The 13,855-nt window shown below is 44.9% G+C and overlaps 1 protein-coding gene and 1 non-coding gene across 2 annotated transcripts; one reads left to right on the top strand and one right to left on the bottom strand.

Annotated features, from left to right (window-relative positions):
* Nucleotides 1-1,724: 1,724 nt before the first annotated feature.
* Nucleotides 1,725-1,830, bottom strand: LOC123393111. The gene has a single exon (XR_006607842.1). It is a non-coding gene; the product is annotated as a U6 spliceosomal RNA (small nuclear RNA).
* An 866-nt stretch (nucleotides 1,831-2,696) lies between these two features.
* On the top strand, nucleotides 2,697-3,797 carry LOC101687965 (translation initiation factor IF-2-like). Its single transcript, XM_004771267.3, has 2 exons — nucleotides 2,697-3,226; nucleotides 3,639-3,797. Exons 1-2 carry the CDS (start codon nucleotides 2,840-2,842, stop codon nucleotides 3,657-3,659), a joined length of 408 nt encoding a protein of 135 aa, XP_004771324.1. The 5' UTR covers nucleotides 2,697-2,839; the 3' UTR covers nucleotides 3,660-3,797.
* The last annotated feature ends 10,058 nt before the right edge of the window (nucleotides 3,798-13,855 follow it).

The raw sequence follows: 13,855 nt of genomic DNA, 5'->3' as shown, positions 1-13,855 counted from the left end.
CACATCATTCAGGGTATTTAACTGTAAAATCGAGAATTATACTGAATGGAGCTTACTTTGGACATAAGAATTTGTGGCACTATGTGAATATTGATCCAGAGTTCCACCAGTTTGCAAAACCTAGTGGTTCTGGATACTTGTCACTAAATGCTGTCTTTCTTTTCCTAGGGACGTTGAGACTGGGAAGCCTGTGGTGATACATCAAAAATGTTTTTAAAAACAGTCATCTTGAAAATGTTATTCAGGATTTCATTGCTCAGTATTTGGCTTTGCCATCTACATGTTACACAGATTAAAGTCTCTAAAAAGGCCTGGCTGGCTCCGTCCGTAGAGCATGCAACTCTTGATCTCGGAATCCTGAGTTTGAGCCCCACGATGGATGTAATTAAAATAAATAAAAATAAAAAATCTCGAATAACCTATAGCCAACCCCTGCGCTAATTATACTCTGGGCACTGGACTTTACATTATGTGTGAACGATTCTGCTTTACAATAGGGATCACGAGGGGCGCCTGAGTGGCTCAGTGGGTTAAAGCCTCGGCCTTCAGCTCAGGTCATGATCCCAGGGTCCTGGGACCGAGACCTTCCTCCTCTCTCTCTCTCTGCCTGCCCCTCTGCCTACTTGTGATCTCTCTGTCAAATAAATAAATAAAATCTTTAAAAAAAAAAAAAAAAAATAGGGATCACGATGCAGAATAAATTGTACTTGACACTGCATGAAATACAACAGGCATACAGCCCACCTGCAGCAGCCTGAAAAAGTATGCTCTTGACAAAAATAGAATATGGTGGTTCCTCCAAAAATTAAACAGAGGTACCATTTGATCCAGCAATTCCACTTCCAAGTAAGTACTCAAAAGAACTGAAAGCAGGGACTGAAACAATATTTATATACCCACATTCACAGCAGCATTATTCACAACAGCCAAATGATGGCAACGACGAAATGTCCATCAGTGGATGAATGGATAAACCAAATGTGATATATACGTACAATGGAATGCTATTCAACTTTTAAAAAATGTAACATACATGCTCCAGCATGGATGAACCTTTAAAACACTGTGCTATGTGAAACAAGCCAGATTAAAAAAAACAATATTGGGGCCTCTGGCTGGCTCAGTCTGTGAAGCATGGGACTCTTGATGTCAGGGTTATGAGTTCGAGCCCCACACTGAGTGTAGAAATTATGTTAAAAACATAAAATCTTAAGAAAAAAAAAAGGACTAATACTAATTCCGCTTATATGCAGTACCTAGAGTAGTCAAATTCATAGACACAGCAAGTAGAATCATGGTTGCCAGCGTCTTGGGGGAGGGGAGGCGTGGGGAGTCTAATGGGGACAGTCTGGTAAGGGAAGATGACAAAGTTCTGAAGACAGAATACACGGAAAGTCACTGAACCGTACACTTTAAAGATGTTTAAAATGGTAAATTGTCCATTTGACTGCACATTAAAAAATTTTTTTACTAGAAAAATAATTATATTAGCATACGAGCAAGGGAAAGACAAGAACTAAAGGCAGACTGAGTATTTAAGTAATTAAATGCTTCCTGGGAGCGCCTGGGTGGCTCAGTGGGTTAAAGCCTCTGCCTTCAGCTCAGGTCATGATCCCAAGGTGCTGGATCAAGCCCCGCATCGGTCTCTCTGCTCAGGAGCCTGCTTCCTCCTCTCTCTCTGCCTACTTGTGATCTCTGTCTGTCAAATAAATAAATAAGATCTTAAAAAAAGAAAATGCTTCCTGAATTTGCATGTTGTCCTTGTGCAGGGCCCATGCCAGTCTTCTCTGTACCATTCCAGTTTGGTATATGTGCCGCTGAAAGGAGCACCAGTATGGAAATAATTAAAATAAGAATTAATAAAATGCTAAATCGGCATCACCCAATAACAGAAGTTTGTAATCTCCCGGTCTGTGCCATAATCAGACTAGTCTGAGATGTCACGTGTACTTTGAAGTACCTATTTTTTTAATCTTTTTTTTTTCTAAGATTTTATTTATTCATTTGAGAGAGAGAAAGAGAAAGCATGAAGTGAGGGGCGGGGGGGGGTCAGAGGGAGACGCAGACTCCCCGCAGCGCCCGGAGCCCGGAGCCGGGACTCGATCCTACAACTCCCGGACCATGACCTCCGCGGAAGGCAGTGGCTTAACCAACTGAGTCACCTGTTTTTTTTTAAAAAACGATATACCCGGGTGAGAGTTACCAGGAAACTGTGTCACAAGTGGCTGAAAGAGCAGGGCTACTGGGGGCGAAGAGACGCGTACGGGGAACCGGCCGGCCATCGCCGCACATCGGCAGCGCCGGCCTCAGAGCGTGTCACGCCGCCGCGCCGCGCGGAGCCAGCTGCCCCGGGGCGGCCGCGCCCTCACGGGCTCCGAGCGCCGGCGGTGAACAGGCTGTGGGGGACTCCGTCCGAGCCGCACAGCGGCAGCCCCCTGCCTTGGGCCGCGCAGCCGGAGAGGGCGGCCGGGGTCCCCGCTCCAGGGTCCGATGCTTTTGTGGGCGGCGGGCTGACTCCCACAGCGCAACCCAAACCACCTCCACTCTGTTCACCGTTTCAGGACCTTCCCCTCCTCACAATGGGCGCCCTGGGCGCCCCTCCATTTTCCAGGAAAACAGCCCCTCATCGCGCGCGCTCCCGCTCGCGCGCTCCCCTCGCCCTCCGCCTCCCCCGTGACGCCCGCGCGCCCGCGCGCCCCCGCGCTCCCGCCGCCTCCGCACCGACGGCGCCTCGCCCGCCTCAGGCCGCAGGCCGCCGCCTCTCTCCAGCTCACGCGACCTCCCTGGACGGTGCTAGTGTGTCACCCTCTGTCGCCGCACGTCGGCAGTCCGACCGAGGATGCGGCCCCGCGCTAGCAGCTCCGGCTCGGAGACCGTCCGGGAGCCGAGAGCCGCGGTCACACGGAGCCCCCGAAGTCCGAGGGGCAGCGGGAGCCCGCGGGAGCCCGTCGGGAAGACGGAAGTCGCTCCGCAGGCCGCACGGGAGACGCGCAAGGAGGCGAGGAACTGGCCGCACCGGGGCTGGAAGCGCAGGAGAGCGGGATCCGGGGCCCGAAATCCGACAGACCCGCGACGGCGGCGGAGCCCCGGCCGGCGCCCCTCACCTCCCGGAGCTCCGGTCAGCTCGGAAGCGGCGCCAGCCAAGGCCTGCCCGCTGGCGGGGGGCGACGCACGGACGGCGCGGGGTGCGAAGGGGAGAGGAAGGAGACACCCGCCCTCCCTCGAGGTCATCCTCCCCTCCCTGCTCCCCCATCCCTCCCGTACCCTGCGATCCCTCCCGAACCCCTTTCCCGGCCTCCGCACCTCCCCACCTCCCCACACCCTCCTCCCCTCCCCCTCCTCCCTCCACTCCTCCCCTCCCCCTCCTTCCTCCACTCCTCCTCCAGTCCTCTCCCTTCTACCCCTGTTGTTTGTTTTTTTTTTTTTGTTTTTTTTTTTTTTTTCCCTTCCCCCCTCGCCCCACCCCTCCTCTCCCTTTAACCCCTCCCTTCCATCTGCCCCACCCCTTTCTCCTCTTTACCCCTCCCTTCCCCCCAACCCTACCCCTTCTCTCTGTTCTTCCCCCTCCCCTCCTCACCCCTCCTCTCCCTTCTACCCTTCCCCTCCTATCCCCCACTTCCCACCTGTGCGTCCCACAGGCTGAACCAGAAACCCGCTGATCATGACTTCTAGGTGAGCCTTGCCCCCAACCCAAGACTTGAAACAGCAGGGAGAGGGCGAGGAACGTTATCAGAAGGCCAACGGATTTTGTCATTTTATGAGTGCACAAATAATAAAGTTACAGTGTATAAACCCTCTCCCAATAAAATCCACGTCTTTTCTTTCTTTTGTTTTTTTCTTTTTTTTTAACAGGGGAGACCAGAGTATAAATCAGAAGATCTCCTGATACAGAAGATAACAAAGTTAAATAGCATTCTAACTAAAATTTAACTTGTAATTGACAGCTTTTCTGCTATTTTATCATTTTACATCAAGTTGCTAACTGATGCAACACACCTTATAAAAGTCAGCTTGGCAAAAGGTCATACTGAAAAAAACGAGGTATTTTTTTTTCTTCCGGGAATATTCATAGCAGCTTTATTTATAATAGCCCCAAATTGGAAACAGTCCATCACAATGTCCATAGACAGGTGAATGGACTAACATGTAAACATAAGGCCATATAACTCAGTGGTAAAAGTGGAAGAATATTGACCAGCACTACAGCGTGGGTAAATCTCAAGACAATTATGCTGCCTGAGCACCTGGGTGGCTCAGTGGGTTAAATGTCTGCCTGCTGCTCAGGTCAAGATCCCAAGGTCCTGGAATAGAGCCTCACAGTGGGCTCCCTGCTCAGTGGGGCGTCTGCTCACCCTTTGCCCCTCCCCCCCAACCCATGCTCTCTCCCTCTCTCAGATAAATAACTAAAATCTTTAAAATATATGTATTGGGGCGCCTGGGTGTCTCAGTGGGTTAAAGCCTCTGCCTTCAGCTCAGGTCATCATCTCAGGATCCTGGGATGGAGCCCCACATCGGGCTCTCTGCTCAGCAGGGAGCCTGCTTCCTCTCTTTCTGCCTGCTTCTCTGCCTACTCGTGATCTCTGTCAAATCTTTAAAAAAAATAAAATATATGTATAATTTTTTAAAGATTTTATTTATTTATTTGACAGAGAGAGAGAGAGAGATCACAAGTAGGCAGAGCAGCAGCAGGTGGAGAGGGGGAAGCAGGCTCCCTGCTGAGCAGAGAGCTGGATGTGGGGCTCCATCCCAGGACCCTGAGATTATGACCCGGGGCCAAAGGCAGAGGCTTAACCAACTGAGCTACCCAGGTGCCCCTATGTATAATTTTTTTAAAAAGATGATTTTGTCACCTGAAAGAAATCAGACCATAGCAAGAGTACATACATACTGTATGGTTCTATTTAGATAAATCCTGGAAAATGCAAGCTCACCCACACTGACCAAAGCAGATTTTAGTGGTTACCTGGAACCAAGTCCAGGGTGAAGAGAGATGAGAGGGAGGGAATCTAAAGGTCATGAAGAAATTTTTAGGGGTTATGCACATCTATAAGTCTAATATCAAGTAGCTCTTTAAAACTTTAGGAAGCATAAGGTCACATGGAGATTGTTATTTAATGCAGATTTTCATGCCTACTCTCAGAACTTTTAATTTCATAGTTCTAGGTGAGGAATCAGCATTTTTATCTTTCATCTTTGGCATTATAATTATGTGTCGTGATGTGGACCTCCTTCGGTTCATTTTGTTTGGAACTCCCTGTGCATCCTGAAGCTGAATGTCTGTTTCCTACCCCAGGTCATTTCTTCAATTAAGTTTTCTGCCCCTTTCTTTCACCCTTCTCCTTCTGGGACCCTGTGCTGCCTAAGACATCCCTTAACCTATTCTCATCTTTTTTCATTCTTTATTCTTTTTGTTCTTCAGCTTGGGTGCTTTCCATCATCCTGTCTTCCAAGTTGCTGATCTGTTCTGCATCTTCTGATCTGCTAATTCCCTCTGGCGTGGTTTTTTGGGTTTTTTTGTTTTTTTGTTTTTTTCATTATAGTTAGTGTTCTTCGGCTCTGAATCATTCCTTTTTGTGTTTTCTATCTCTTCACTAAGTTCTCACTAAGCTCTAACACTTCTCTCCAGTCTCCTGAGCATCTTTATGACCTTTACTTTGAACTCTTTATCAGGTTGATTGTTTATCTCCATTTCATTTAGTTCTTTTTCTGAGGTTTGTCCTGTTCTTTCCTTTGGAGCGTATTCCTGTCTCCTCATTTTGCTGGACTTTCTGTGTTTGTTTTTATGAGTCAGGTGGAGCACCTGTCTCCGAAACTTAATGGAATGATCTTGTGTATGGTCATCCTCTATGTAGACTTTAAGAGCCTGGAGACTGGCTGGCTGCCTAGAGCTGTGGCTGGTGTGGGTGGGAGGTCCCAGGGCACTCTGTGCTGAAGCTTCCCTGGTGGGATGACCAGAGCTGAAATAGGTGTGGGCCCAGGTAGTCCCAGGGCTCTTGGCTCAGGTGGCATACTTGGCAGGACAGCTGCAGCTAAAGTAGGCACAGGCTGATGCTGTTCTGGGGCTCTCTGCACTGTGGACACACTGGCAGGACAGCTGCAGCTGAAGTGGGTGCAAGCTGGAGTGTCCCAGGACACTCCATGCAAGAGCACCCTAGCAGGGAGGCTGGGGTAGAGGCAGGCATGGGCCAGGGTGTCCTGGGGCACTGTGCCCCAGCAGTGCCCAGGCGAGTCCTCTGGAGCTGAAGTGGTGCAGGTTTGCAGTGTTCCAGGGTGCTTTGCACCTTTGTCACCTTGGCAAGATGATTGGAGCTACAGTGAGCACTGACCAGGGGTGTCCCGGTGTGCCCTGCACTGGGGCTACCTTGGTTGGATGCCTGGGGATGGTGTGGGAGACCCTGCTTCCATTCACACTGTCAAGGTGGAGGAGAATGTAAACCATAGTACTTGCCAGCCCCTCTGACCCAGAGAGACTTCCAGCAGCTCCCCCACCAGTTGGTAGGGTTCTTGGGCTGGATCTTTTCTATTCTAGTTGCTGGGCTTTTTGTTTGTTATATATATATATATACATCTATGTATGTATATATATATATAAATTTTTTTAAGTAGGCACCATGTCCAACATGGGGCTTGAACTCGCAACCCCGTGGTCTACTGACTATGCCAGCCAAACAGCCCTCTAGTTGCTGTTTTAAAACCATGACTCTTTTTTTCTGTGCCTCTGGGTGTCCTGGGCCCACTAAGGGCACAGGCCAGCTGTGGTAACCAGATCCCAGCTCCTGTCTCAAGATGGAGGGAGAGTGTAAACCATGGCCCTCCCCAACAACCCTTACCCCACCCCCCCACCAGGGAGTTCCAGCAGCTCCCCAGGACCTGGCACAGTGCTAGGGCTGAATCCCAGTTTCTCTTTTAAACCATGGCTTTTTTTTTCTGTGCCCCAGCCCACTGCAGGCAGATGCAACTGCTCCTAGTCCCTCTGTACGAGCCCTCCCCACTGCGGTTCTCAGTGCTGGGGATGGGGGTTCCCTTTGTCACTGTGTGTCCGTCTGTCCTGCCTTTCTCAGTATGATCTTTCTATACTTTGCGGGGCAGAAGTGTTCAGTCAGCCCTCAGTTCTTCAGGAGGAATTGCTCTATAAATAGGTGTAGATTTCCTGTGTTCCTAGAGGAGGTGAGTTCAGGGCCTTCCTAAGTCACCGTCTTGGACTGGAACTCAAAAAATAAGCTCTTGATTGATTTCCTTACGTCTCCCCCCCCCCACTTTTGTTCTGGGACCATTTAGAATCCATTTTAGATCTTAGATCTTATATTCAGGTCCTCGGCAACCAATTTGACCATATTCACCTAAATCATATGTGGACAACCTAATATTCTCTGATAATACACAGCCAAAAAGACATCTTCTGAGTGACTTCAATTACTTATGTATAAAAATACATGTAGAGAGGATTAGTGACATGTGTAATAAAGAGAAAGCAATTCCCAATTCACTTATTTTTTTTTTACTCTGGAATTTTTTATGGGATGGTATCATTTTATGTCAAGATTATGCTCCAGGGTAACTCCACATTATATCAAAGAGGGGAATTATTTTTACAGGAATTAATATAAAAAGTCTAGCTGCATTCCCAGACAGCTACTCCCAGACATTCCAATACATGACTTATAAAAACTGTCCCCAAACTCTTAGAATGACACGATAACTCTTAATTTTAGGATGTTGATTCTGGACTTGAGAGGAGACCATGCAGATGTTCTTGGTATGCCCCCAAAGATGACTACCCAAGTGTAGCCCTTGACCAGCATGAATTAGGCAAAAGGTGAGAACAGAGCTCAAGTCAAGAGCTGACATGGGCAATCCTGGATCCCTATCCAAGAGACAGCTCCTAAGGGAGTGGGAACATGCAGTTGACTAAGGGTCTGAAGTCCTCCCCTTTTCTTTTTTCCAGACAACGAGAAGTGTCCATTTCTCTCTGCGGTAGATCTAGCCTCGAGAACTAGCCTCGAGAATCGCACAGCAACACATGCAAGCACAACTACCAAATGCAACAATTTATACCAAAATTATCCTAAATAAATAAACATCTCAGTGCAAAAGAGAACAGCATAGGAAAAGTCAACATAGAACTCTAGGGGCACCTGAGTGGCTCAGTGGGTTGAGCTTCTGCCTTTGGTTCAGGTCATGATACCAGGGTCCTAGGATCGAGCCCCACATCGGGCTGCTCAGTGGAGAGCCTGCTTCTCCTTCTCTCTCTGCCTGCCGTTTTGCCTACTTGTGCTCTCTCCATGTCAAATAAATAAATAAAATGCTTTAAAAAAAAAAAAACTATAGAACTCTATACTTTTTTTTTTTTTAATAACACGTGGTTTTATATTCTCTACAAACTGGTTAAAAAGAGGAGTCCAGGGCGCCTGGGTGGCTCAGTGGGTTAAGCCGCTGCCTTCGGTTCAGGTCATGATCTCAGGGTCCTGGGATCGAGTCCCGCATCGGGCGCTCTGCTCAGCGGGCAGCCTGCTTCCTTCTCTCTCTCTCTCTCTGCCTGCCTCTCCGTCTACTTATGATCTCTCTCTGTCAAATAAATAAATAAAATCTTAAAAAAAAAAAAAGAGGAGTCCAGATACTGCTAGTGGACAGAAAGAAGCCTCCCTACAGTTGAAATCTTGCTGGGGGTAAAATCCATGAGGGCAGCTCAGGGCTGACTGGGCAGACACATGGACTGCCAGGTGAGGTGTGCTACAGCCCAGAGCCCTACAGAGCAAACACCCAGGAGCTGAGCTTGTACTTGTCATTGTCACTCATTCAACTTCACTGAGCTTTGACCGAGCTAGGCATCCAGGTGGGGAGGGAACACACAGTCCCTGCCCTCAAAGAATCCTTAGTCTATAAGACCCTGCATGGAAAACATTAGAAGTCAGTATAACATCGTAATAGAGTTACAGAGGCAGCACAAGAGAGGACCAGGCGAACTGCGTTTGAGAAGGGAGTCAGGACTACTGGTCAGAGAAGATACTCCATGAGTTTCATAATCAACCTGCTAAATTTGGATAGCACTCCGGCTCACATTAATCCTCATTATGCTTATGATGACCCCATGAGGTACATCGCTACCTTCATTTTACAGATGTGGAAAATGGACTCCCAGAGGATGTGAGACCATGATTCATAAATCCAGCACTCACTGAGCACTTACTAGGTGTGATGTGCCAGGCTGAGCAGTCTGTGGGCGTTATTTCCTTTCATCTCTGCAGCAGTAATTCTTAACACTCTTCATTTTATAAATGACAAAACCAAGATGGACAGAAGTTAAAGTAGCTTGTCCAAGTCAGGATTTGAATGTAGCTAGGCTTCAGAACTAAGCCAGCCCTTAACAACTCTATACCGCATGATGTGGCCGCCCATCCTTGTGCAAGTAAGTACTTCAATTCTCAATTATCCAGATTGCCTTAATGTAGGTGATGTCAGACACACCTGGGCTAGAATCTGTTGTTGGTCATTTACCAGCTCTCTGATCTTAAAATCAATTTACTTAACCTTTTCTTATCTTCACTTTCATCTTCCATAGAACAGGAATCGTATATATCTGGCCACCCCGATTATTTTTGTTCACAACATCTTTACTTATTCTTTTTTTAAGATTTATTTATTTATTTTCTTAAAGATTTTATTTATTTACTTGACAGAGAACGATCACAAGTAGACAGAGAGGCAGGCAGAGAGAGAGAGGAAGGGAAGCAGGCTCCCTGCTGAGCAGAGAGCCGGATGCGGGACTCGATCCCAGGACCCTGAGATCATGACCTGAGCCGAAGGCAGCGGCTTAACCCACTGAGCCACCCAGGCTCCCCTTTATTTATTCTTTTATTTTGCTTTTAACCCAGCTTGGAATTAATTGCTGACATCTGTCTCTACTTGTAGAATATAAGCTACATGAGGGCTAAGACTTGCTTATACACATCTTGCTTACCATTGTATCTCCAGCATGTAGCACTGAGCCTGGCACATGGTGGGTACTCAATAAATACTTTTCTTTTCTAAGATTTTATTTATTTATTTGGGAGAGAGAGAGTATGAGAAGGGAGAAGGTCAGAGGAAGAAGCAGACTCCCCACAGACCTGGGAATCCAATGCAGGACTCAATCCTGGCACTCCAGGATCATAACTTGAGCTAAAGGCAGTGGCCCAACCAACTGAGCCACCAAGGTGCTCTCAATAAATATTTTTCAAAAAATAACTCATCTTAGGGGGAAAAGAGAGCTGTTCCTCCCCCACCCCACTCCTGCTTCATTAAGTAGGACTTCCCTGGGAGGGTTCTCATAGAAGTAACAGGGCAATGAGATATTATGAATGACCACTCCTGGGTAATTTAGGACCATCTCCAAGAGAGATGAGATGCTGATTGGCCACCCTACCAGAATCACAGGTAGGGCCGGCATTATCACAGTGTGACCTGTGCAGCAATACAGGGCTCTGACCTCAGAATGGCCCCTCCCTGCATGTGGGTTAAAGCTCTGCTGTTACTGTCTTTTAGCAAGGAACTTTTTGTTTTCTTTTGCACAGGGTATTACAAATTATACAACTGGTCCTAGTCACACGGAATGGGTGGAAAGGGAGGAGAAAGGGGAACACAAGGCCACATTTCTATCAAAACAAGGCTAAGAGATGCTGGAAAGTCCAAAACTGTGAACACCATGTATGTCTTGAGAAATGCAGCTATGCGACCAGCTTATTATTAGATAGACCATGATCTCCTTAAAGGCAGAGATGATACCTTCCTTATTCAGTGCTGTCTGTAGTTTAAAGTCATGCTGGCATTTTCTTTTAATCAATCTTACTATTTTGAAATATTTGTAAATTCCATTTGCAGTTGTAAGAAATAACACAAAGAGATGCTTTGTACCCTTTGCTCAGTTTTCTCTAATGCTAACATCCTGCAAAACTATAGTACAGTATCACAACCAGGATATTAACATTGATATGGTCCGGATACCCAACATTTCCATCACCACAAGGATCCCTTGTGTTGCCTTTTAACAGCTACACCCACGTCCCTCCCACCTCCACTTCCTCAACTCCTGGCAAGCACTAATCTGTTCTCCATTTCTATAAATTTGTCATTTCGAGAATATTAAATAAATAGAATCATACGATATGTAACCTTTGTGGGATTGGTTTTTTTTTCACACAGCATAATTATTTGGAAATTCAGTCACTTGTATATATTGACAGTCCATTCCTTTTTAATTTTTTTTAAGATTTTATTTATTTATTTGACAGAGATCACAAGTAGGCAGAGAGGAAGGCAGAGAAAGAGGAGGAAGCAGGCTCCCTGCTGAGCAGAGAGCCCAATGTGGGGCTTGATCCCAGGACCCTTGGATTATGATGGAAGCTAAAGGCAGAGGCTTTAACCCACTGAGCCACCCAGGCGCCCCAAGATTTTTTTTTAAGTAATCTCTACACCCAACATGGGGCTTGAATTCACACCCCAAGACCAAGATTCACATGCTCCACTGACTGAGCCAGCCAGGTGCCTTGACTCACTGTGAATTTAATCTGCATAAATCTAATGGTTAGTGATGCTAAATATCTGTCCATGTACGTATTTGCTGTCTGTACATCCTTCTTGATGAAATACGTCTTTGTGTCACTTGACTATTTTCTAATTGGATTGTTTGTTCTTAATTGTTGAGTTTTAAGAGTTTGCAGATATTTTTTCCCACTCTGTAGCTTGTATTTTCATCTTCTTAACAGAGTCTTTTACAGAGCAAAAGTTTTTAATTCTGATAAAGTCCAATTTATCAATTCCTTCTTTTATGGATCATGTTTTGGTGTCAAATCTAAGAACTCTGGTCCCAAATCCTACACATATTCTCCTATGTTTTATTCTAGAAGTTGTATGTGTTGTTGTTTTTTTGTTTTGTTTTGTTTTGTTTTGTTTTGTTTTAGATTGATTGATTGATTTAAGAGAGAGCACACATAGAGGGAGAAAATCTTCAAGCAGACTCTGCACTGAGCTCGGAGCCTAACCCAGGGCTCAGTCTCATGACCCATGAAATCATGACCTGAGCCAAAACCAAAGTCAGACACTCAACTGACTAAGCCCTGGTGTCCCTAAAAGTTGTATGGTTTTATCTTTTACATTTAAGTTCATGATACGTGTTAAGTTAATTTTTGTATAAGGTGTGAGAATAGGTCAAATATTTTGTTTCTTTTGTTTATGAAGGTCCATTTGCTCCAGGACTATTTACTGAAAGTGCTCTTTCCTCCATTGAATTGCTTTTACACTTTAATCAAAATTTAATTGTGCATATTTGGATGGATCTTTTCCCAGGTTCTCTGTTCAGTCCATTACTCTATGTCTATTCCTCCACCACTACCATACAGTCTTGCTTACTGTACCTGTATAAGTCTTGAAAGCAGGAAAAGTGACTCCTCTCACTTCATTTTTCTTTTTCAAAATTGTTTTAGCTACTCTAGTTCTTTTACCTTTCCATATAAATTTTAGAATAATTTTGTCTGTAAGTGCAAAAAACTTGCTATGATTTTTATAGGAATTGTGTTAAACTGTATATCAATTTGATTAAAATTGACATCTTGATTATGTTGAATTTTCTAATCCATGAACATAGTATGTCTCTCCATTTATTTAAAAACTTAGAAAAAAAAAACTTAAAAAAATTTTTCTCATCAGTATTGTGTCATTTTAAGCATACAAGTCCTAAACAGGTTTTGTTAAATTTATACCTAATTATTTAATTTTCTTGATGATTATGATAACATATTATTTAAAATTTCTATGGCCACATGTTCATAGTTAGTAGATATAAAATAATTACTCTTTATATGTTTATCTTGTATTCTGTGACCTTGCTGATCTTATGGAGTAGTTCTAAGAGTTTATTTTTTGGTTTTTTATTTTAAGATTCTTTGAGATTTTCTTTTCTTTTTTTTTTTTTTTAAGGTTTTATTTATTTATTTGACAGAGACAGCAAGAGAGGGAACACAAGCAGGGAAGTGGGAGAGCGAGAAGCAGGCTTCCTGGTGAGCAGGGAGCCCAGTGTGGGATTCAATTCTAGGACCCTGGGCTCATGACATGAGCAGAAGGCAGATGCTTAACGACTGAACCACCAAGACACCCGGAGATTTTCTAGATAAACTATATCTCATCTGAAAATGGGATGGTTTTATTTCCTTGTTTCCAGTCTGTATGCCTTTTACTTCTTTTTTTTTTTCACCTTGCTGCACTGGCACAACTTCCAGTATTATACTGAATAAGAGCAATTAAATATAATGTTTGTTGTAGGTTTTTTGTAGATGCTCTTTATCAAGATGGGTTTTATCAAGTTCAGGAAGTTCTCCTCTGTTCCTGTTTTTCTGAGAGTCTTTAACATGAATAGATGTTGAATTTCGTCAAATATTTTTCCTGTATCTATTGATATGATTGTGATTTTTTCTTTTTTTAATATAATTTTATTTTGAAGATTTTATTTATTAATTGAGAGGAGAAAGAATGAGCGAGAGAGAAAGTACAAGCTGGGTGGGGTAGAGAGAGAGAGAGAGAGAGAAGCAGACTCCCTGCTGAGCAAGCAGACTGTCGTGGGGCTCCATCCCAGGACCCAGGGATCATGACCTGAGCAGAAGGCAGATGCTTAACCTACTGAGCCACCCAGGTGCCCTGTGTGATTTTTCTTTTTTTGAACTTTTTAATGTGGCAGAATCCGTCGATTGGGTTTTAAATATTGAACCAGCATTGTATCCCTAGAATAAACCCCACCTGGTCATGCTGAATAATTCTTTTGATATATTGTTAGATTCTATTTGCTAATATTTTGTTAAGGATATTTATGTCTGTTATTTATGAGGGA

The sequence above is a fragment of the Mustela putorius genome, unplaced genomic scaffold, assembly GCF_011764305.1.
Source record: "Mustela putorius furo isolate JIRA1106 unplaced genomic scaffold, ASM1176430v1.1 tig00000738_pilon_pilon_pilon, whole genome shotgun sequence".
Taxonomy (NCBI): domain Eukaryota; kingdom Metazoa; phylum Chordata; class Mammalia; order Carnivora; family Mustelidae; genus Mustela; species Mustela putorius.
The sequence above is the reverse complement of the archived record's forward strand: the minus strand, read 5'-3'. Positions and strand labels throughout refer to the sequence as shown.

Bases quoted from the DNA above. Each gene is read 5' to 3' on its own strand.
- LOC101687965 (XM_004771267.3), top strand. From the start codon at position 2,840: ATGCGGCCCCGCGCTAGCAGCTCCGGCTCGGAGACCGTCCGGGAGCCG. The intron at 3,227-3,638 runs GTCATCCTCCCC...TGCGTCCCACAG, and splicing joins GACACCCGCCCTCCCTCGAG to GCTGAACCAGAAACCCGCTG.